The sequence below is a fragment of the Botryllus schlosseri genome, chromosome 8 (genome assembly GCF_051294905.1).
Source record: "Botryllus schlosseri isolate E-star chromosome 8, Bs_hap1, whole genome shotgun sequence".
In the NCBI taxonomy this organism is placed as follows: domain Eukaryota; kingdom Metazoa; phylum Chordata; class Ascidiacea; order Stolidobranchia; family Styelidae; genus Botryllus; species Botryllus schlosseri.
In genome coordinates this window covers 19380608-19404698 of record NC_137243.1, presented here as the reverse complement: position 1 = coordinate 19404698, position 24091 = coordinate 19380608, and the positions used below count along the sequence as shown (strand labels likewise).

General features: G+C 40.8%; 4 protein-coding genes across 5 annotated transcripts; 1 reads left to right on the top strand and 3 right to left on the bottom strand.

The window, feature by feature from the left end:
- Positions 1–76: 76 nt before the first annotated feature.
- On the top strand, positions 77–7091 carry LOC145445282 (uncharacterized). 2 transcript variants are annotated; one of them, XM_080323463.1, is made up of 4 exons: positions 77–1330; positions 3757–3877; positions 3938–4106; positions 6272–7091. In XM_080323463.1, the coding sequence occupies exons 1-4, from the start codon at positions 808–810 to the stop codon at positions 6719–6721; spliced, it is 1263 nt and encodes a 420-aa protein (XP_080179589.1). In that variant the 5' UTR covers positions 77–807; the 3' UTR covers positions 6722–7091. The 2 variants fall into 2 exon arrangements, with proteins under 2 accessions (XP_080179589.1, XP_080179588.1); XM_080323462.1 differs by having other exon boundaries at positions 3742–3877.
- Positions 7092–7385: 294 nt separating this feature from the next.
- Positions 7386–8889, bottom strand: LOC145445284 (prostatic acid phosphatase-like). The gene has a single exon (XM_080323465.1). The coding sequence runs from the start codon at positions 8879–8881 to the stop codon at positions 7697–7699; it is 1185 nt and encodes a 394-aa protein (XP_080179591.1). The 5' UTR covers positions 8882–8889; the 3' UTR covers positions 7386–7696.
- Positions 8890–8940: 51 nt separating this feature from the next.
- Positions 8941–10560, bottom strand: LOC145445283 (prostatic acid phosphatase-like). Its single transcript, XM_080323464.1, has one exon. The coding sequence runs from the start codon at positions 10321–10323 to the stop codon at positions 9106–9108; it is 1218 nt and encodes a 405-aa protein (XP_080179590.1). The 5' UTR covers positions 10324–10560; the 3' UTR covers positions 8941–9105.
- A 5939-nt stretch (positions 10561–16499) lies between these two features.
- Positions 16500–23254, bottom strand: LOC145445326 (T-complex protein 1 subunit eta-like). The gene is made up of 15 exons (XM_080323515.1): positions 23115–23254; positions 22780–22933; positions 21811–21917; positions 20861–20950; positions 19963–20055; positions 19738–19905; positions 19043–19207; positions 18904–18981; positions 18684–18794; positions 18169–18266; positions 17975–18107; positions 17541–17657; positions 17233–17333; positions 17094–17169; positions 16500–16812 (listed from the first exon to the last, which is right to left on the bottom strand). The coding sequence occupies exons 1-15, from the start codon at positions 23118–23120 to the stop codon at positions 16687–16689; spliced, it is 1623 nt and encodes a 540-aa protein (XP_080179641.1). The 5' UTR covers positions 23121–23254; the 3' UTR covers positions 16500–16686.
- Positions 23255–24091: the final 837 nt, after the last annotated feature.

Below are 24091 nucleotides of genomic sequence, written 5' to 3'. Positions count from 1 at the left end.
CAACATTCACTGTGTGAAGACGGATGCGAGACGGTTGGTTCGTACGTACGTACCTTGCCGAGGCCTTCGTGTGTTCATAACATTGAATAGGTTTACTATCGCAATAGGTTACCATTGCAGCCTAGCCAAGTTAGTTCAGCGTGCTTAGCTATGATTCATGGATGCTGGAACATGATAGTTGTCACAACTTTGGTAAATATTGTAGTGTTGAAGAGAGCCGTTTATTACGATAATATAAGCTGCCTTGTGTCCATACGACATTATGAATACTTCCTTTGCAATACACCATCACGATTATATTCAGTATTCATTGTAATACCTTGAATGTCCGTAATATATAATAAATCACTCCTAATAGTAGCAGGCGACTTGGTGATCACCCGACACTTCGGCGAAGCTTTATTTCGATTTTTTAGAACTTAGCATTATGCATATCTCCCTACTAATATATAGGCCTACTGTATATCTCATTAGTTTATGTACCACAGTTCTTTTACTGCATCTTATCCATTCTTTTATGTCTTTAAAAATGTTTATTCCATATTTGATTTACGGTATTTGTGATAGAAAGCCGCTGATATAAGTTCTCTCTATCTCTTGTATCCATTTAATTCAACTGCAGTCTAGTTGTCACTTTTCACTCGTTTGCTTCTCTTTTACGAGTTTTATTTACTCATTTATTCATTCAATCTAATCAACTTTAACCCCAAGTGCATTTCGGAACACCGTATTATTACCTTATAGTTTCACCACAAAACTAGCTGCTCTGTTGTTTGCCAGCTTTTACTGCTTACATGATCATCTGTAATGGCATCTGCCACATTTCTGTGGGATCTGACAGTGATTGTTTGTTTGGCTCATTCCATTGTAATCGCTGCAACAGATGAAGAAAGATGGGAGAACTCAACGCACGTAACATGCAAAGACTTGAATTACCAGGAACAGTTTTGTAACGTGACTGATCACTTGGAGTGGAACTGTCTTAAAGAGAAAGCTGTTGCACAGGATCGAAACTCGTGTATTAATTCTTCTAAAGTTGGCAATTTGAGTATCCCCATGAACGATAATTCCGCGCATGAATACACGACACTGTGTTCTTTTTATGAAGTCTGCGCATTTACGGAAGACAATTTCAAATGCAGTGATGGCTCTCGACCTCTCAACTACACGTGCACTTCTCCGGAGTACGGCATATTGAACTGCACCGTAAACAACCAGACATATGTCACTAAAAATTGCACACCAAGCCTGATACACTGTGACCCTGAGCCGTTTAATTCGGATTGTTATGATATAGAACATGATTCTGAACACGGAAAACAATTTAGAAGTAAGTTCCATCATTCAACATACATATCGGAATATTCTTTATAATCACATTCTTTTATAGCAATCAATGTGCGTTGCAGCATTGGCAGGCTGGCACTTTGCAGCAGACTTGGACAACTAGATAATTCTCTGTCTTATTAGACTAAATTAGACTAAATTTTTGAAATGATTCTATGTTCTACATCAAATTGTAATTTAATTTCTGGTGTGATTGAAAATGCTGCTGATAACTGTAGAGTGCAAAACGAGCCAAGCTCTCTGCATAGACGTTTGCCATGTTCGTGCTTATGAGAACGAATTCTAATTTGATATGAACTGAGCTCGATTACATTTCCAAGTTTTCGCGAGTTCGGTAACTTTGTAGCTATAATTTTATTTGTAATCTTATTAACACTAGAACTATCGTAACTTCGAACTACCTAGAACTACCTTGTGGCTTTTTTGACGCATGTTGAATTTTCTTCGATTAAATGCATCTACCGGAGCTAAAAATCAGCACAAATCTCAACAAACGGCATCAGAAACCATTGTTTATTGCGCTCACCACTACTTGCAATATTTTACAGACACCTCAGATCAACACTTATAAAACAAATCGCCGTTTTTTGGTGTAACATATAAGTGTTGCTCTGGTGCGCATTTGGTATTTGAGCACGTTCTTTAAAAATTTAGAGTAGGTTCCAGATCCGCTTTGGCCACATCATCATTGTTGGTTATTGCTGACATATCATAATGCTTATCAGATAAAATTTGCATTATACGATTTCGCAACTAATCCTCGATTTGCATATTTTTTTAGCATCGGCATTTTGGCAAGTAGAAGATCATTCACATTCTAAGAAAACATGCACGGACCATCGTCGACTTGTTGGTACTCTCATAGAATACTGCCTTGCAACCTGACCAATAATATCCTCCTGGTTTTGTTTCGTTATAACATTTAACCGTCACTGGTTTCTTGTGTGTGTTGTTTCTGAAGGAAACAGTTACCTCCGGTAGGAGTGAACTCAATATATATGTGTACAACTTTGATCTCTACACTGGCATCTCGCCGTTACGCTTATCAACAAGATGATAGCTTTGAAAAGTGTGGCTACACGAAGCTGCCTATGTTCCTTCTGGTCCTGGGTAGCTTCAAGCAACTTTTGACAATAATGTCAACTGGGACTTCGTTTGCTTCTCCAAGCGTATGCAGCCACATTCACGTAACATTGTTTCGAGATGGATTACATCAGACTCTTCACATTACTATGCTTGGCAAATGTATATATTATGGAAGAGGTGTCCTATCCTATACTTGCCTAAATATGAGACGCCCTTGTACAGATACTTGGTAGCAGCAGCGTCCACCATCTGATATTTTACCCCAATTATTTGCTGGCATTTCGACCATGTAATGAACGAGAACAATATTATCTTTATCGAGTCCACACCTTTTTTTTACTCCTTATGTCAATAGAAAGCTCATGACTCCCATAAACCTGTTCTTCGAGAGGGCCTGACTAAACATAATGCACCCATGCCCTCAGTCCTCATATGCATTCACTAGATTCAGCTCACTCTTCCCCCGAAGATCCATCTCGTAGACCGGAGCAAAGGCCCTTTGCCCTTGCACAACCCTAGTATATTAGTATGGACAATACATGTCATAATACATAATAAATGTCATGTCCTGTAACACGCTGAGCTTCAGAAATATAATATTACAGAGCTTTGGGGACTCAGAACGAGGAAGATCCGGGGCCTTCTATTACAGGGGATGTTGTTGCTAATACAGTTAGACCAAGTCGATATTAACAAAGTTCTGTTGTTACAAACGGCTTTTCTGCGTTTATCAGATACATAACCACTTTCAATAATATGAAACTGCGATGCCTGAAGGTAGAAAAACTGTAATGCGTCAAAAAAGCCACTCGGTAGTTCTGTGTATAACTTTTTTATTTGTACTAGATGAGTGATGAAAATCATAGGTAAGGTGGCCTACATAAAATAAATAAAAGTCAAGAAGTTTTAGCCGAACAGCGTAAGATTTGACTGAATGCCAGCTCTTCAAAAATGAAAATACGTCAAAAAAGCCACTTAATCGTTCTAGTGTTAAGCTTTGGCTTTTTATCTTTGTATAACCGTGGTTCTCTTTAGCCTGCATTTTAAAAATCTAATTGATTTTGCTCATATTGCAAGGTATGATCACCATTGAAATGTATGATTACACAAGAGCAATTGGAATTTTTAAGTAAATCTCCATCCACTTCAGGCAAAGATGTCAAACATGCATACCTGATTAGGCCCACAAGCAACATGCTGACTGAATAAAAATGCTCGTAATATCTAGCGCATTTCTAATTAAAGTTCCATGTAAATAAGTCTTTGGACATCACGATTTAATAGGTCAATATTATTTTTTCAATTCAGATAATTGCATTGAAGGTCATGAAGAGTCGATTTGGTACTACGCTGTCTTTACTCATTACAATAACACATCTACCGACCTGGATACATTGAAATCTACTCATCCAGAAGATTGGAAAGGAGACAATGAGTTGCTATGGTATGATGTTGCAGTTCCTTTTCTATATTTATAACGACTTGAATCCTTGTGTTTTAACAGCAATCCGCCAGTAGAAGTGGAAGATACAACAAAGAAAATTGTCTTGATTGTCACCGTGCTAGTCATTGCAATGGTTGCAGTGGTTGCTCTTGTGTATACCTTCAAAGAGGGGAAAAAGAAACTGGAGCACAAGAAGAAAACTTTGAAAACGAGTGTTGACCAGTTTACGGTGAGATCTTTGTATGATCGATTTCAATATGGGTCTGGAGTGGCCAACCCGTGGCCGGTGTGAAGTTTTTGGGTGGCCCGCGAGGCAATTGTTAAAATTAGTTATATTGCCCAGGTTAACATATTGTGAATATGCGAGGTCAACTAAAAATTTGATTAGTCTTACCGCAAAATTTCTGATTTTGTTAAAGTATCAGTTCCGACATCAGTGTAGCCGGGGGGCCAGCCACATTTTTTTGTAGATCTTCCTATATTACCATAGAGTAGAATATTTCTCAGCAGGTTTAGTTAACTTGAAATTTTTATTCACTCTTCACACGATTTATTGTCACCTCTACGATTTATTGTCACCTCTTCAATATTGATATGTCCCAATGCCAAATAGTCCTGTCCTTGCAAACTAAGCCCAGTGGTATATAAATGCTACTCGCAATATAGTCGCAATAAAGTCATTACATTACTTTCTGGCCACTGTGAGATTTCAGGCTTTTATGGGACTATAAACTAAGTGATGCTAGTTACACTGTATCCAAAAAAACTTGGCATCTTATGATCAAGAACTGTGATAAATCCCTGACAACGTTCTGTGTTGGCAGAGTTGGTAGTCAGCGTTGCTGCTCAATTAGAACTAGCGATATGTCAATGATATTTCAAAACTACATCAAACGCAAGTAGAAAGGAAAAAGCATGAATAAATACTCAAGTAGTTTCAAATAGTTAATGTCAAGGGGTCGCATGCTTTCGGCAGGTAATCGGAGGTGGCTACTATCAAAATAACTAATGTCACTACACAAAAGTACAATCTTTGAAATTATATTCAGTTATTGTCACACATGAGGTGTTTCGCGCTTTTAGTATGATAGTTTCACTGGTAAAAGCGATATGAAGTTATCCCAAAACAACATTCTACTTCACAAAACCCAAACCGTAAAAGCTTAGTAGCTTTTTTTGCATTTTGATTGGGAACCACTGGTTTGGTTATGAGCGCATCGAGAAAAAATACCCCAGTCACATACACCAGCAATGCCAACGTATCGGAATCATGTTTTTTTTAACCAGGATCTATTAGAGAACATTAAATATTTGTTGTTTATCGCAATTGGTAAATATGATGGATCAAAATCTGTCGGTGTGTAGTGTAGGTTTCAGCCACAAATCTGGTCTAAATCGAATTTCTTTATGAAATGAAACTAATGGTTGCTCCAATAATAATGATAGGCCTAGTACATTTGCTGCAGCAGATCATTTTCCGTATGTCTGAATTCCCTTAAATCATAGAAACTTTCCAGTCTCGACATACTTGCCAGTTGCCATAGACTACGAACAAGGATGAGTTATCCTCTTCCGTTTATTCTGTGAGTGGTGGCCATCCCATTTCATCTGAGGAGGTAGTATTGTCAATTAGGTAAACTACCGCCGGAAATTACTTTACCGTACTCATGATTTTCAGGAAATGACTAAGTATTTCATATTGTTTTCAGAATTTCATGTTTCTAAAAAACAGTTTTCTTAGTATTCGTACTCAAATTGACTTTGTTTAACTATACTTTATTTACACTTTCTGGAGCTTGTACTTGTGTAGGCTTAGTTTTTCTACATCTGTTCTGAGAAATTCTGGTGTAAATATCATATTAAGTTGAATAGCTAAAATACGAGTAGCCTACTACGTGTGTCACCATCTTATTGTCATGAATGTGAAAGACATGTTTACCAGTGAATGGCGTCCCCTCATCCATACCATAGCTTCCGCAACCAAAACTCAAATTTTAAGCTTAGCCTTACTACTGACCGCTGACCCTAAATCCTAGTCTGAACACATTAATACATACCTACCAAATGCTGTAGGCCTATACCGCGTATCACGTTCATATTCAGTGAAATATTCATTTCCGAATTAACTTATTGAATATTCAGGCATTGTTTTCATAATAATAATAGTCATTGTATTTCCAATGCCAAATTCACTCGCAACAGCCAACATAACTAGTGTGTGGTTGTGACATTACATTCGCAGATGTTATGTCGGGGTAAGTGTGAATCCAATAAGTTTTTAGTCACTGTTTGCTGGTGCAGAACCCGTCAACTGCATTCTTAACTACATGCATGGAAAGTTATTTCCCGTCATACTTACCTAGACAGAAATCTGAATTACCTTTTATTTCGCAGACCAACCACCTTGCTCATCTATTTAATCGCAACACAAGCAGCCGAAGTGAACCGCAGACGCGTGAAAAAGTTGATGAAATATCATACTCTGAATTGCCAGAAAGTGAAGACCCAAGTGATACAATCGAAACAACGTCGGCGATTGGAGGGGACACGATGGAAGGATTAGAGAATCGTGTGGAACTTGTAAATCAGACCTACCTCCAATCTAATACAAGCTTCTCGATGAACTCTGATGGGTCGGTTGCCGGGTTTTCTCAAACTGGTGGCAACTACGAAGACAGACCTTCATTATCTAGCCCCGGTGTTTGCGAAAACTCGGGCTCATCCCGACAACCATTTTACAGTAACAGTTTTCCTGTTTGCGACTCCGTGCTTTTGAACGATGATCAAAACTTCGTAGGATCTAATGACACCAGTGCATATGTATCGAAAGATACTCAACGATGAGGCTACATGATAATACACCACCTCACAAATTGAAAACCTGTGTAGCAGTCCATTTCGTGCACTTAGCTTTCTGCTCCAAAAACGGTAAGCCGGACAGATGTAGTAGAGAGGATTTACATTACTTATTACTGTCTTGAAGTATTTCATTCTGTTCTTGTTCTGCACAGTTGTGAAATGAATCAAGCCGGTTACGCTACCCTATCATGTGTATGTGTTCTTAAAATATTTCTCAGTATTTCTCAGTATTCCATACTGCCGCTTCATAAGAGTCCTATGTCTGAGCGTTGTAATCTTGTATTGTATTTGATCTTTCATATATGACCCTTCCTTCAATCATCCAACTGTTTTGCAATACTATTTTTAATTGAAATTTGATTTATAATTACGAGAGCATAGGTATCATTTATATAAGGCAGGATTGGTATGCTTAGCAGGTTGCACATAATAGACTTGAAAACGAGATGGAAAACTCTGCGACACGCTGAAGATATATACTGAGTACTCTGACACAGAGTTATTGTTTACAGTCATAAGGAGTCATCTTTTCTTTGTGAACATGGCGTACTGCATGAAAATGCCACTTCCCAGCTCTTCGAGTTCATGTAAGTTGAGATCCTTAAAACAATAACTCTTTTCATTGACTTGAGTGGCGTGAAAAGTCTACTTCCCAGTTCAATCTTGAATACAAAGCAGCAGTTCTCAGCTAGAAGATCACAAATAAGAAATAACCCACGATCAGCATGGTACAAAGTACGGCTACACTTCATGAAATTCCCGGCTGAGTAGTTTCTTAAAGTTGGGATCTTTATAACAAAGCACCGTATCATTGATAATATTAAGAGTGTTGAGGTTATGAAGATTCCTATCGCTTGTAAACCGTATTGCAAATGACTCGCAGATGATATTTCATTACAAATGAAAAATCGTAGGGTAAAATTGTCATTGGCCATGATTGCTTTGATAAGAGCTCAATAGTCACTTGAAAGAAATACGGGACATGAAAAAAATACTGGTAAGAAACACGAGTACAAATGAAATAAGTTTGTGATCGATGTAATTGCTGTTATTGCATAATGATTCCGTGTCACCATCCGTTGACACAGAAGATGCGGTAAGCAAGAATCTATCAAAAGAACACTTGTGGCCGCAGTCATAAAATGAAAACGAGGTTGGTTTGCTGGCACTATCATTTCTATACCAAAATTCAACGCCATAGGTACCATCGGATTCTTTGTACAAGTCCAACATGACACACGATGCATAAGGTGGGACAATCCAATTGTAAGCTCCCATTGATATTAGTATAGCTGCGATGGACCAATCGTGACCAGAATATCCGATGAAAGACAATCTGTGCTCTCCGTGAATCCACTTTTTCATATTGTCAATTACATGCTCAAGGATTACACCTGTTCGTAATTTTGACAATGGCTTCACATGCTTCATTCCTAGATCAGTAAATCTAGACGCGACATACAAGGCAGAGAGTTGACCGAGAGTTTTCATGAGCTGATCATCAACCCAGGCCGGTAAAGAGTAGTTATTGGCCTGAAGACATAGCAAATTATCATGCATGAGGAAATAGTTTTTGAAGTTAAATTCCTCCATGACACCACTCATTCTAGTAATATAGCTGAACTCTGTTGCATAATTTTTGTCAATGGCATTGAATTCATCAACCTGTAAGGATTCAAGATAACGATGAAATTCCGGGCAGCCTATCACAGGGTTTTGGTACATTTTCGCGAACCAGTCTTGAGACGCTTCTGTGGTATGTAGTGGAAAAGGTATCCAAGGTGTGTTAATACCTTTCCATTCTGTAACATTATCAGGAGAATATAAAGCAGCGGCAACGCATTGCGCTGACATTTTTGACCGGTCCAAATCCGTGCTTTTTATGTGTATTTCGTCACTTCGGTAACATTTGCTTAGAAGGTGGCCATATTTCGACTTCAGATACAGCCCAAGTTCGTACATCTGATATTTTCCGGTTTCAGTAAGCTGGTATGGTCCGTCTGTCCACAAATTCTTGTAGGGATCGTTTGGATATGTGTACTGAGGTGAACGATCTCCATGCCGCCATATCACATTGCCTTGCACTAAAACATGGGCATCCACAACAAGTATCTTCCAAGTATATATAAATAGGCACGTAATCATTTCTGATAGTCACATCACACATTGCATTCATCACAAATGATCCAAGTAATTGTTAATCATCTGAAAGACACATTCAGCTCATCAGTAGGGATCTTTGCCAATGTAATAATTGTGTTTATTCCCAAAAAATACAGCAAGCAATTATTAATCGGAACAGTATTATATCTTGGAGCTTGGCAAGTCAAGTGCGTTCAACCATTCAATAACACATAACAATGAAACAGTTACCATTGTCTTAAATAGTGCCGTCTACGCGAAATAGCAAGATACAGAATTAGCGACGCAAATAAAAAGTACACAAGGTAACGATAATCACTATTTGACTTTTCTAAAATATCACAGCGTAGTGGAGTTGTTTCATCCGTCGTAACAGTGGCAGCTACTGACACAAACTTCTCAAACGAACATTTGTGACCACAGTCGTAAAAACTGAGAGGGTAAGGATCTGTAGAACTGTCGTTTCGGTACCAAAACTCAACAAAGTATTCATTTCCATTTTGCTCATATAAGTCGATCATCACGCATGATGAATAAGGAGGAAGCAGCCAGTTGTATGCTCCCAATGAGATGAGCAGAGCACTGAGTGTGGAATCGTGAGCAGAGTATCCAATCAGTGAGTACGAAGTCTCTTGTTGCATACGTTTCTTCATATTTTTAATCATGTTTTCTAAAATGACTCCAATTCGCAATTTTGATAAAGATTTTGTATGAACACCTTCAATGTCCACAAAACGAACTCCCATTGAAATTCCGGACAGCAAGTCCAGCTCGTACAGTATCGAATCATCTGCCCAATCCGGCAGAAGATGGCCATGCTCCCGCAAACAGTTGATATTATCGAAAACATTGATAATATTGAAGACACTGTAGGGCGTTTCGCTGCCCGTAAATTTTTGCACTCTATCGAAAAAAGTGGAATATTTGGCACTAAGTGTTTGGAAACGTTCTGATGACTTATGTATGTCCGCTAATAATACGTCACATTTGGGACAGTTCTTTTCTGGGTCTTGTTGAATTTGTATTAACCAGTCTCTCGACTTTTCGGTAATGTCTAGAGGAAATGGTACCCACGGAGTGTTTTTAGAATTCCAAGTGTGGTATCCTTTTGGGGAATATAAGCCAGCAATGACACACTGTGCAGTCATTTTTGTACGATCTAAGTCCGTGCTTTTCACATATATTTCGTCTTTTCGATAAAAATCACTCAACATGTGTCCGTATTTCCCTCTTAAAAATATACCCAAATCATATGCTTGCGCCATCCCCTTTTCTGTTAGTTGATAAGGACCATTTTTCCAAAAATCTTGGTACGGATCATTAGGATAAGTGTATCCAGACGACCTATCACCATGTCTCCATATGAGATTCGTTTGGACAAGTCGTTTTCCCAGTGTTGATGGTGCGAGCACGCAAGAGAGTAGACACACCATTGCTTTATCCATGATGCAGTATCAAGAATGGCCCAATTCTTGTCTCTTTAGCGGAATACACTTCAGTTGTATGGTATTTATTACAAATTTGAAATCTCACATAAATGTACAAACATGCCACAACAAATATAATCTGTTAACGGGTTAACGAAACGCACAGCCCAAGGCAAAAGTCTTTAAAATTCCTTGTAAACAAAACAATCACGAAAGCGACAACTGAGCGGGTATTTCGCAATACATACACGGTCGAGTAATCACGTTGGAAACTTGGCTGATCATGGTCACTGGTCAGTGATCTTGGGACGTTGTCGTTGCATGATTATTCATCATAATCACTTCTATAATACATTCTTGTCTATTCAAAATTGAGATACACTGAAAAGAGAAGAGCAAGCGAAAATGTTCTGATTGTACCACGGTTTTTACATAGCAAGACCACTGCTATCTCGGATACGCGGGAGGAGATAGCGCAGTGGTGAGCGCCGGCGCCATCCAAGCAGGCAGCTCGGGTACGATACCCTCCGTCGGAGGTTATTCTGGGCTCCTCGTCCCCTTGTCGTTGTTCTTGCGGCGGCAAAAAAACAGAAAAAAATACCCGAGAGAGAAAAAGAAATAGCTTGTAAAAAAGGACCGACGAAGAAAGAATAACATCAATCAATCAGGTTTATAAATATTTTCATCGTTTCAAAACATCACATCAAAACAACATCAAAGGCGCACAAGTACAACACACGCGCGTCCACGTCGTCCAAATATCATATGATCGACCGAAAAGATCATCGCTCCATCAAATACGCCGGACCTGATGTGTGGAACAGTATCCCGCCGGCCATCCGACAGTCGACGAGCATGTCCACATTCAAGTCGAAATACAAGCAATTACTACTAAATAAATACAGTCCATCCTCAAGATTACCGGACCACGACTGACCTATCGATCTCGCTTCCCATGACATGCCGCCCTATTTCTTGTCGCATTCTTCTTCTATACTATCTTCTTTACTTTCATTCAGTGTGCATGCCTCCTCTTTACATCGCCTAGGCCAGGGGCGGGCAACTTCTCCAGTCGGCGGGCCGGATATAGGAAAATCAAGTACTTAGCGGGCCGGATTGCTGAATCGATACATTATTCGCCCATTTATCCACATATACAAGGAATTCGTATTTAACGATGGTATTTTAACGACAGCAATGTCCCTTAAAGCCATTTCTCGCCAATAACGACGAGGATATAATGTGGATTTGGGAACTGCATTGTCATACAGACGCCGCCATGTCTGCTTCTCTTTGATCATAGTGTCCTATATGGTGTGAACACAATCAAATCTGACGGCTCAGTGAAATTGGTCTACGTCACACTTTCCATTTGGTCAAAGGCAATTTGACGGTAGTTTTTGACCGTTTTGCCGAGCATTAAATTTGCTAAAACGGGTATCGATCGAAAGCTACCGCGGCGCTGGCTTTCAAAAAATATAAATTCTATTCTGCTCGAGGTTCTGGACCCCCCCCCCCAAAAAAAAAAAAATCAGCCTGCAATGTTGCATTGTAACGGAGTTTGGTATTGTGACGCAGCCATGCCATCTGAGCAGCTCAGGAGCAAGCGTGCACGAGAGTAAGAATGTGAATGCTCAATCGGTTGCGCAACAATGGCCAATACACTTGCGGTTTACTCTGCTCCTCACCTGCTCCCAGACGGCATGGCTGCGTCACAATACCAAACTCCGTTACAATGCAAGATTCGAAGCTGATTTTGGGGGTTCCATGACCACGAGCAGAATACAATTTATATTTTCGCAATCAGTACCGCGGTAGCTTTCGATTGATACCAGTTTTATCAATTTTATTGCTTGACAAGCCGGTCAAAAATGACGGTAAAATTGCCTTTGACCAAAGGGAAAGTGTGACGTAGACCAATTTTACTGAGCCGTGAGATTTGCTTGTGTACACACCATATAGCACAGTAGTACACTATGCTGTGATCAATCAACTTACGGTGCAATCTCTAATTAATATTTCAAGGCGTTCGATAAGCCCGGCACCCCAAATTTACCAAGATATCAATTCATTAGGGCTGGGTAGGTGATGAGATAGCGTCGTTGTTTATCTGTGTGGCCTTATTTATCTCGATATTAAATTCATGCGGACCGCGGCATCTACGAAATTTGAAAAGTGGCCCGCGACCCGTTTTGAGTTGGCGACCCCTGGCATAAGCGTTGTAGGCCTATTACAAAAACCTACAAGTTGGCGGTTACGGAATCAAAAATTAGAAATATCGGTCTGGTGTAAATGACCATTGTAGTCTACAAACACCATGATTACCACAAACGATATTAGGGTTGAGTAGTAAATGCCGATAATGCAAGTCTTCTCGCTTCGACGAACTTACGCGCAAGCTCCACTCGCACGCTGCGCTTACAAATAGCATATATTCACTAAAATTTGACGTAGTAAGCAAGTAGCGGGGTATTTCGGCAGGCTGTAGCCGCGGGCCGCATTATCATATAAAACGGAAAACTGTCCGCGGGCCGGACAAAATCCCTTCGCGGGCCGGATCCGGCCCGCGGGCCGTATGTTGCCCACCCCTGGCCTAGGCCAAGGTGGGTGTCAGATTCCATAGACTACTCCTTGTCGCTTCGACATCTTCCTGTCTTTTTCATTGTATCGCATTTTTGTGGTGTATTGAACTGATAAAATTGCTAATAAACCAATGATGATGATGATCACAAGACTGCGACTCAATGAAAAGATAGGAAGGTTATCTGTTCATCGCATTGTGTGGCTTGTGTGTGCATTGTGTGTTTATATAGCTCAGCGGTCTTGTGTATATCGCATTGTACATTGTGTGCCTTCACATTTTCAAGTTATCGTAGAATTTGTATTTTATATACAATATACAGATCTTTTTCATGACGCTTGATATAATTAGCATCTGAATTCCTTTCGTCCACGTGACACGGCGTCCTTATAACGGCGGCTTACTGCGAAGAGAGCTCATCTTCATGAAACCAAATCGGGACAAACGTTGACCCAATAGCTAATTCTGTTAGTCTTTTGCTCTCGATCAAACCATACTGATTCTATGAACCGACCGAAACGCAGATATTACATTACAAGCCACCCTGAGGATAACGTACTTCCCATTGGGGTATAGCAGCATGTGCTGCCGACCATGGCTCTCGCTTAAAAGGCCGCCACCTAAGTAAATCGCAGCATATTTCGACATAGATTCGTGTTCAAGCAATCTTGTCAATAAAAATAATTACAAATAATATGCCCGGTCTCAGCCTCATCGTCTCAACGTTATAAGGCCAAAAATAATAAAGTCAAGAAATAGTGAACGAATGTATTGTGCAAATAGAAAATCAATAGCCGCCTCAAAGCAAACTCAGCGATAATGTCCCCAAATTCATGTTCGGGAACGTATAGTCTCTTTCTATACACAGAATCGATAGAGCTGATAGCCGATCATCATTCATGGTAAAATAGGCTTTTACCATATTTTGGAAATGTAAAAAGAGGAGACTTTTTCAGAAATTTCAGACATGCAAAACTGGATAAGAATTCTAATAAACCGGTAAATTTTTCCCACTTCGTGTTCGGTTGACTAAAAAAAAAAGGTCATCACTTCCGCTCAGAGCTCAAAATAACGTTTTTTTGTCCACATTGCCAGGTGAATGAATAAAAAAAAAAAAAGGTCTTCTTTTCGCTCACAGCTAAAATCACCGCTTTTCCCTCCGAAATACCCGCCGGACCTTCACTTCTGCGCTAATTTGCGGCATATAACTCGCAATTTCCTCTAAATCTGACCGAAATTTTCAAAAAAGAGGACAAAATCTCAAAAAAAGAGGACAAAAGGGCGTCCTCCGAGGTCACTTTCAAAAAAGTCAAAAAAGAGGACAAATCCTCTTAAAAGAGGACGTATGGTAAGCCTATGGTAGAACGTAAATAAGTCGAATCAAGTAGCTTTGCAATAACTAACCACTGTAAAACATCAAACGCTGTTGCACTACGATCAAACGTAACGTGGTTTCACTGCTCCGCACCAGCCTCTTAATACTTTTAAAATCTCAAGTTGAACAACTTCATATGATCATATCTTAATTTGTGTTCGTCCTAGAGCCTAGAGGCCTCATATCGGTTTGTACGAAAAGCTAGCAATCTTCTGATTTATATTATCCCTAATTCAAAGGTATATAAGGCATGACAATTTTCGCAGCTAACTCCAAAAAGTCCGCCTCGTCGTCATAAGTGCTTCTAAAAGCGCTCATCATCATCATTGGTTTGTTAGCAATTTTATCAGTTCAATACACCACAAAAAATGCGATACAATGAATAGACAGGAAGATGTCGAAGCGACTTGGATTTGTCAATGGAATCGGACACCCACCTTGGCCTAGGCGTAGTAAAGAGGAGGCATGCACACTGAATGAAAGTAAAGAATACAGTATAGAAAAAGAAAGCGACAGGAAATAGGGCGGCATGTCATGGGAAGCGAGATCGATAGGTCAGTCGTGGTCCGGTAATCTTGAGGATGGACTGTATTTATTTAGTAGTAATTGCTTGTATTTCGACTTGAATGTGGACATGCTCGTCGACTGTCGGATGGCCGGCGGGATACTGTTCCACACAAAGCGCTGGTGAATAAATTGTGACTTTCGCTTTGCAGCAGCGCGTGGGAATTCAAAAATCCAAACATATCATTTAAGTGGTGTATGCCGGTAAACCTATAGTTTCACCTTCAAGTTTAAATCTGTCCAAATCTTGAAACATGCATCGTCTAACTTCTTCAACAACACTTGAGGCCAGCATCTTCTGATTGTTCGCCAGGCATTCTCCTTTTTCTGCGAACTCTCCGAACAATAGGCCTTGACGGCTATTTCAGAGTGGTTCCATCGCCATGTTAACATATTAATTCGTGTTCTCGGAATCAGCGCGACACTATAGCTTTCGATTGAGACCTGTTTGATTAAATTTTAGCTCACGGGACGCCAGCTATAGGAATACCAATGACCCTTCTTTTAGTCGGCTGTGTACACTGTGCCGAGCGAGATAGTGTAATGGTGATGCGTCCGGCTTCTTGAGCGGTAGGTCGTGGGTTCGATAATCGGCCGGGTCAGACCAAAGACACGAAAACTGGTTCCCGCGATTGTCCCGCTAGGCTCTCAGCAATCATGGGAGAGAAAGAAAACGGGGGTGCAGACTAGCTAGGTGACCTTACTATGAAGTCCGTATCACACCTCCGTCGTCAAAGCATCTCCATGGCAGTGTTGGCATGACTCGAGTCACCTTTTTCATATGATTTGACTTGACTCGAGTCACTTTGCTAAAATGACTTGACTTGACTCGGCGTATCAGAAATGTGGATTGACTCGTGACTCGGAGCAAAATTCACGAGTCAATTTCAAGTCATCAAGTAAACCGTATCGATAAAAATCCCTGTATCTTGCATTTGTTCGGATTGTTCGCGAAACGCTGGTGGGAGTGCCCAATCATTTATTGATCGTGCGTTTTACTGAGCCTCCATTGTTCTTTCACGAACAAATTGACCGCAAGCGAAGTGATTGAAGCTTGCGTTGTCATAAACTAGTACGCTAGCGTTAAGTAATTTCATAGCATAATATCTATTTCCGTTCTATGTTCTTACCTTAACCAAACCTCCTGTTTTATTGAGATTGAATATAGTTTACATAGTCCTCAACCATTAGCGCAGGCTCAATTTGTAAATGGGTAATGTATGTAGCATCGTATCAATTCGCTCCTCTATTCTTGCATGGTTTAGTTTAGCATCCCCATTTTGAGTGTATATTTAACTCCATATTCGTTCATCGGTTCAAAATCAATCCCTCATACTCCGAAAAGGCCACCTGACTCTAATTGTGACTTGACTTGAGTCGCCTTCGAAAATCGATTGACCTGAGTCAAAATGTGCAAGGACTCGTGACTCGAAGGTAGTGACTTGATCCCAACACTGCTCCATGGTGCGGGCGAAAAAGAATACTATTTCTCTCTCACTGTGCAGCCTTATTTTGCCACCCCTGGCGCAGAGCCAGAACCACCAAGTGGCTGCTACGCCACTGGTACTTCCCACTGCCATTCGAGACATCACTGGAGGTCACATGATCCGAACGCCCACTCAAAATCAAATGAGTCTCCCGCCAAGTACAGCCTGGCGAAATAACCACCTGAAGTAAATCAGACTGAGTTTATTGCCTAACAGTGACAATCACTACAAGGAACAAAAGACATGCAAAAAGTACATAACACTACAAATTTACGATTCCAATAACACGCCGAATAGTTTATTCCGTGAAGCTCTCTGTCATAGGTGTGAAACTGAAATCTATGGCTCGGACATAACGTGCCCGCCATGCTAGTTTATCTGGGCCTGCCGCGTCCACGGCCGGCCGGCGCAGCATCAACACTGGATCGTGGGTTGCGGATTGTTTCATCGACAGAAAGGATAAGGCAAGCAGCCTCAGAAGCAGCCGTCAAGGCATTGATCTGAAATAGATGAACCCAAGGTTAGCATTATTTTCCTTGTAATCGCATAACAGATACGTAATACAACTTTCCTCATCATATATACTTAAAGAGCTCAGGTACTCAAGTACCCTAGTCCACACACCAATGTACGGTTTATGAGTAAATCCGACATGGATAGCAACATGGCAGAAGGTTGCATAAAACCGGAGTTCATGTTGGCTTGGTTTGACCCCGCAAGGATGAAAAATCTCCAGACGGCAACATTCCAAGCCCGTGAAAACATTAACAAGTGTCCTTACCTTGACCAGAGAAGGTTCCCAGACGTAAGCTTCAAAGTTGTCGGCGACGTCTTCCCTGTTGATATCGACTCCGTACCTGCAGGACAAAATGAAATGTCACACCGACAGAACACATTGCCTACAGAAAGAAAGCAATCACCATTTTTTGCCCGAAGCATGACCCTGCCTGAGCTTGTTCAGGATGTTAGTGGCATCAAACCCGGCGTTGTCGCAAAGCTGTCTCGGTATAATTTCTAGAGCCTGCAACGGTTGGAAAAGGTAGATAATATCCACATCAAAAGAAACGGTACAAGTCAATTCAGTATGTTGCAAATTGTCACTTTACAGCCACTGATCCTAATTCTCAACTACATCTATCCTGACCATTACATTTCTAGTGCCAAATTCACTGGTAACCAAAAGAAACGATTCGAGGAAGAGAAAAAGTGAGAGAAGAGAAAACCGTACCTTCGCATATGCCGCAATCAACATCTGTTGCTTTCCCTTGATGGTTCGCGAGTGGTCACGCAAGTGTTTGCTGATCTCCATCTCAATCGCGCCACCGCCTGCGACGACTGAATCGTTCTGGAACAAGACAGAGACAAGCGTTGATAAAAGATTAACTGTCGTCAACCATGTCTATGCCCACTGAAAGCATTTCACGCTTTTATTGCGTGGCTGGGGGTCGAGTTTTAATCAAAATACGCCAACCTAGTTTGTGCCAACAGGAGTTGAACAGAACAGTACAATATGCCTAAGTGATCTCTTCGCCCCGAATATTTAAAATTTCTTGCCAGTGATACGATTGCTGAAATACCAAGTTCTTTCCAATACTCAGCTGAAAATATTCCCGTTTATTTCAATATGAATATATCATTCAATAGTGCATCCAAGTCAAATACCTGAATTGCTCGTCTGACGATCATGATCGCGTCATGGAGGGAGCGTTCCGTCTCTTCCATAAACTGCTCGGTGCCGCCCCGGATAATGATGGTGCAGGTCTGCGCTTGCGGGCAGCCGCGGAAGAAATTGAACCTGACAAATTCCGACTAATTACAACGCGGAAAATCGCAACGTGTTAAAATCGCAAACTAACCTTTCCCCACCGACTTGCTCTTCTTCGAAAAGCTCGCAAGTTCCAAGCACGTCTTCGGTCAGGCTCTGGACAGAGGTCTGAATCATTCCGCCGCAAGCCTGGAATTCGATAGTGACGTTGAGAGCTGGTAAAACACAGTCCACCGCGATATCGTTGGCAGAAATTCCTTGCCATGGCATGGCGTTACTTCGCGAGTTATCATACCAAGTGACTCAATTCATACGAGTCAACTTCAATTCCGAAGTAGCCACCTTCGGCCAACGTCAAGTAAGCGATGTCTCGACCAAATCAACATTTTCAAACTAGATAAAGCTGCCCGTCAATAATCAGCCTCGAGCGATTACCAAGCACTGTACGACTACCAAATGAACGCTACAGCACGCTGCCGTAACATTGAAGATATCAGTAGCCAGAATTGATGTAGGCTTGTATTGACCCCGGGGAAGGTGGTAGCGCCTTCCGCGGCAACATTCCAAGCCGACGACAGGTGCTTTTAGGCCAAACCGAAAACTTACTTTCATGGTACGCTTCAAATCTTCAACAGTAACTCTGCCAGCGCAAAACATGTCTCTGTCAGCAAAATACTGCGTTGCTACATCACCAATAGGTAGTTTACTCAAAACAACCTAAAAGGGAAAAATTTGACACGTTTAATAGTTTCAAAGTGTTAGGCTCAGGAACCAAGCAACACTGCTTATAAACAGTATCTCAGATGCATTCTCAACAGGTGCCCACCTTTGCGCCGCTTTGACATATTGCATCGAGTTTGTCATATAAAATAGACCATTCCGCATCGACAACAGCTTGATAGTCCTGAAATGAGATCCATAATCGTAAATATCTGATGGAACACTCGATAAAGCTCCGACCGTACCGCGACATTATCTAATCGGATTTCTGCGTTCTCTTTCTCAGACTTGAGCTCGAGTTCAACGTTGAGTAAAGCTATTTTCGGGTTAATATATTTCTTGGGCTGCATTTCAAAACCGGCGTACGAGAAAGTCTTTTTGAAAGCGACTCCAGCCACGAGCTTCGAATCCTGTAAACAGACACAACCTCAAATTGGATACATACATGAAAACCAGTGTATGACACTCAAATCACTACCTACGAGTCATTGCGAATCACTGCAAATTTCAACTCGAGACAAGTTGATCTCCAGCGACGGAGACAAATATTTGAGAGATCAGTATTGATTGTAATGATTAGAGTTGAGTCCAGTAATGGGAGTTGGCTTTTCGAGAAACCAAACTATACGCATTCACACCAAGAGTGATAATAATTCAGTTTCAGCAATGTATTTCTACCGTGATTAGTCGTATCTGGGTATCGAGCCCGACTATGATCACAAAACGTTATAAAAATCTAGTGGGATTGCCAAGCAATAATAAATTAATGCTACAGGAGAGAGAACGGCGCATCTCTTCATTATTTGGAACTGAATTTTCAAGTTTTTGTGGATTCAGTATGTCAATTATAATCTAATTAGGAAACCTAATGTTTTCTAGTTGTTAAATACCGACTGAGTCATCCCAACATCGATTGCAACACATCATAGGTATTACTTACGCTTAGTGCTCCACCGGAGACCTTTTTAATACCGATCATGTTCAAAGGCAGCAAATCGCCGAGCATGGACACGGCGTCGACAATCATCGGCGCGAAAAAATCTTTATACGCAGCCACCAACTTCGAGTTCAAGGCGGTGGTGGCACATTTTTCTAATAGCGACCTCCACTCCCTGCGTACATCATCAATTTAGTACAACGACTAGGCATATATTGGCCGTAAAACTCGCTTAGTGTCATCTTTGCGGATCGTCACTTGAATTTCTCGTATCCTTTCCACTGCGAGGAGTGTCGCTTTACGATACGCTCTGATGATAACCTGCGACAAAATTGTAGAGGGTACATTTCAACTATGTCAATATTTCTAAAAAACAGCATCAGCTTGAGATGCAAGTAGCACCAGTTTTTAAAAATAATCTACCAAGTTGTCTTTTTGGTTACTTGCGTAGATATATTATTGGTTCAACATTAGGGTCACCATACGCCCTCCTTTAGGATTGGCTTTGTCCTCCTTTTGGGGAATTCGTCCTCCTTTACAGCTTTCAGAGCTAAGAAATGATGCTAAATAGAAAATTCGTGGTGCGAACAAAAGTGACGGCCTTTTTCTTCAGTCAACCAGCCCCAAAACCAGGAAAAATTCAACATCTTTTCCGAATTTTACTCCACAATTCCAAGTCTGAAAAAGTGTCGTCCCTTCCTGATTTCAAACTATGGCAACCCTATTCAACATGCATAAATATTTAGATTCGCAATCATCAGTTGAAGGAATACTTATCTGCCCTAAACGAAAATGTATGAAGACACACTCCACACATAACATCGCAGTGCTAAACACCTAGATAATTCTCAATAAATGGAACATGAGTGTATAGGGACATGAGCACTAGACAGACATCATATTCGTGTGTCCAGCCAACTTGACCACACCCAAGACATTACACACACTCGAGGGATACCTGCGTGTCAATGGGAAGCAGCATTCAATAATAATCAAATTTGTCTAGTCATGGGTTCAACCACCTAAGAGGCTATCAAAATACGCTTACAAAATCAAGCTTCACTACTTTAAAAAAAAACGTAGAGAAAGTGGTACCATGATTATAACAAATTGTCAAGCTGCGTACCTGCGGATGAACACCATCTTCCACATACTGTTTAATTTGTTTCAGGAATTCTGCTGCCAAGAGTGTAACCGTTGTTGTGCCATCTCCAACCTTAAAGAGTGTGAACGAACACTGAATGATAGACACTTCTTTGGTTATTCCCAGACATTTCTTGCCTAATTCTAATCAAAGTCAACATCAACACCAAACCAAGCTAACATATATACAATATACATAACCCTAGCCTGAGTATCACGGTTGTAACCAAGTCACAAAGCTCCGAGTCACAGTTCAATCTCACCTCGAGTCAAGTCGAGTCACAGGTCAATCTCACCTCAAGTCAAGTCCGAGTCATTTTCAGGTCACCATCGAGTCAAGTCCGAGTCCAAGTCATCGAGCAGAGGTTTGAGTCCAAGTCATGGTATTATGACTCAAGTCCGAGTTCAAGTCATTGTTTTAGACTGCTGGGTTTTCAGTTAACGTCTTGTTAAACCCACTTTTATAACTGTCTTTGGTGATATTGAACGGTTCGCATTTATAATATGCTAATTTTCCTCACTTTAACAGTTTCTGGTCGCATTTTCAAGTACGAAACGTACCAACAGACGAAATCATAATAGGGTCGGTACTGGACTGTTCTTCGAAATTACAATGAAATGCCGGTCTTGGCCGTTTAAGTCTCGAGTCATATGACTTGGTCCGAATCATGCGTAATGACTCTACTCGAGTCCAAGTCGAGTTGATACACAGATTGACTCAAGTCGAGTTATTTCCGTATTTTGAGAAAATGACCCGAGTCAAGGTAAGTCATCAGAAAATCGTGACTCGAGTCAGACTTGAGTCGAGTCATGACTCGAGTCATTACAACCCTGCTGAGTATACCCTAACCAGCAACAATCTTAATGATTGGTCCGCAAAGAATGTCTGGCAACTAACAAAGATCGGTCAAAATCTTATTGGTAGGTATGTACCTCGGCATCTTGTGAACGTGAAATGTCGACTAACGTCTTTGCTGCAGGGTGGACGATGTCAAGAAGCTTCAAAATTGTCGCCCCGTCATTAGAGATGGTAGATTTGCCTGTTTATCATGAAAAAAAAAACACATTAGTCACAGATTACACAGCAACACATTAGAAGCTGCGAAAATATGTTGTTGTCACATTTTAATGTCATATCCAAAAATTGTGGGGTATAGTGTAGTTTCTTTTCCCTCAATGTCAAGGCATCAACGTACCTATACATATTAGAATTGGTGGTGGGTTAGGGCCCAAGCTGGGGTTAAGGTATCCTAAGATTAGGGTTAGGGGAGGAGGGACATTAGGGTTGTGGGGAAGGGGATATTAGGGTTGGAGGAGGGGGATATTTGGGTTGGTAGTGGGTTAGGGTCCAAGTTAGGGTTAGGGTATCCCAAGATTAGGGTGCCCTGACATGAATATCCTCAATCATTTAATTTATATTTTCGGAATCAGTGCGACAGTATAGCTTTTGATCAAGAGGTCAGATTCAGTAAATTCTGCCCTCTGGAAGATAACTTTTGGATTGCCAGAAATCCTACAGTCGCTGTCGCAAAATAATTCCAAAAATAGCCTCAGCGAAGCTGCAAAATCGGTCGTTGCCATTCCATGTTTATATTCGATTAATTCCAGTAACCAATCACAGTGAACCGGTAGCGTGAATGGGGGAGTCTTCGAAATCAGGCTTTCGCACTGCGAGATCTACCACGGCACGTGATTCTTCCCTATCTAAAATTGACCAATCACTCGATAATAATATTATTAGTTTAATAGTTCGTATCAATAGTTTTAATACAAAATTTTCCGAGGGCCAAATTCATTGAGGGCCGAGTTCACTGGTAATCTAAGCTGAACTGCGTGACTTCACATCAGGCTGGTGAGGCTAGCATACCCGCAAAAGGATCAGCAATCACACAACGAACTCACCGTTATTTTCCACTATAAGTTTATCCATACCCAGCGGACCCAACGTGGTTCGGATAGCTTCGGCAACCACCTGGCAGGCATTGATATTGCTTACAAGTTGCGGAATACCTTGCGAGGTATCCGTACCTTCTTTCAGCAATATAATTTGAGGTTGCTAAAAAAATGGTTGGTCTTAGTTACCGACTCAACGGCGCCGTATCCGTATTCATGCGATATTCGTATTGAAGAAACATATATAGAGATAAGTTAGAAATTATTTATACGTTAATATAATGGATCCAGTCTAAAGCGATAAGATGAAGTAAATACGTCGATTATGTAAGATAAATGCTCACCATCATCTCCAACAGACTACGATCACGGCCAAGCAAAATTCACGTTGATTCGAACGCACGCCCAAATGACCGTTGGGGATTTTTCTAGAAAACTATTGAAGCATATCAACAGTTGCACCCCCACTTCCACTGAGAGAGAGAGAGAGTCTTTATTTTCATCTGATTAAAATACATAACAAACGGCAGTGATGGTGGTACAGAAAATATGCATGCACAGTATTCGGTATTAGATAGGAATGATCGATAACACCATGAAGGTCATCTAGTCTGATCACACCAGCATCAAACAGGTACCCTATACACTTGACTCTGAACAGTCAGGCTGTAAAACAAAATGAAAGGAAAATAGAAGTAAAATTTAACGATGGTAGCAAATGATCAATGAAGCAGTGTCTGGGCGAGGTAGGGCAGTGTTAGTATAACGACAGGAGGTGATCAAGTAGGTCTTTTTTTAATCTATTATAAGGCAATTCACGGATATGTGGTGGTAATTAGGGCTGGGCAAAATCGAGTACCCGGGTAATTAGATTCTGAATCACGTATTCTGCTTCGAGTCGAGTCGAGTAATCTAATATCGCTCATTATGACGTCATTACCGAATGTATAATGTCAAAGCATAGCAATTTACGGCGTAGCTACGCTGTCAATTGCTATGGTCAGAGTACAAATATATACCTTTTACGCCACCACAAAGAGTATAATGCCCGTTATCCATCACATTAAAGATACTTTGGTATTTTTCAGACCAGACCGATTTTATTGCACTTATTGACAATGTTGTGGAATGATCATGACTTCAGAAATGTGATATTCCCAGTAACGTTCGTAGTTCGTAGCTTTGTACTATTATATGTTTTGTATGTTACGGTACGGCCAGTCAAGGTTTCAACAGTGAAAATTAGTATCGAACTATAATTCTCGTTGATAAATTAACTTTCAGTGGCGAGGAGAGTATAATTTCAGTACTCGAAAAATTC

Coding starts and splice junctions, on each gene's coding strand:
- LOC145445282 (XM_080323462.1), top strand. CDS start 808: ATGGCATCTGCCACATTTCTGTGGGATCTGACAGTGATTGTTTGTTTG. Junction 1,331..3,741: donor ACACGGAAAACAATTTAGAA/GTAAGTTCCATC, acceptor TTTTCAATTCAG/ATAATTGCATTGAAGGTCAT. Junction 3,878..3,937: donor GGAGACAATGAGTTGCTATG/GTATGATGTTGC, acceptor GTGTTTTAACAG/CAATCCGCCAGTAGAAGTGG.
- LOC145445284 (XM_080323465.1), bottom strand. CDS start 8,881: ATGATTACGTGCCTATTTATATATACTTGGAAGATACTTGTTGTGGAT.
- LOC145445283 (XM_080323464.1), bottom strand. CDS start 10,323: ATGGATAAAGCAATGGTGTGTCTACTCTCTTGCGTGCTCGCACCATCA.
- LOC145445326 (XM_080323515.1), bottom strand. Junction 19,906..19,962: donor GCAAAGATGACACTAAGCGA/GTTTTACGGCCA, acceptor GTACGCAGGGAG/TGGAGGTCGCTATTAGAAAA. Junction 18,108..18,168: donor GAGCAAGTCGGTGGGGAAAG/GTTAGTTTGCGA, acceptor GGAATTTGTCAG/GTTCAATTTCTTCCGCGGCT.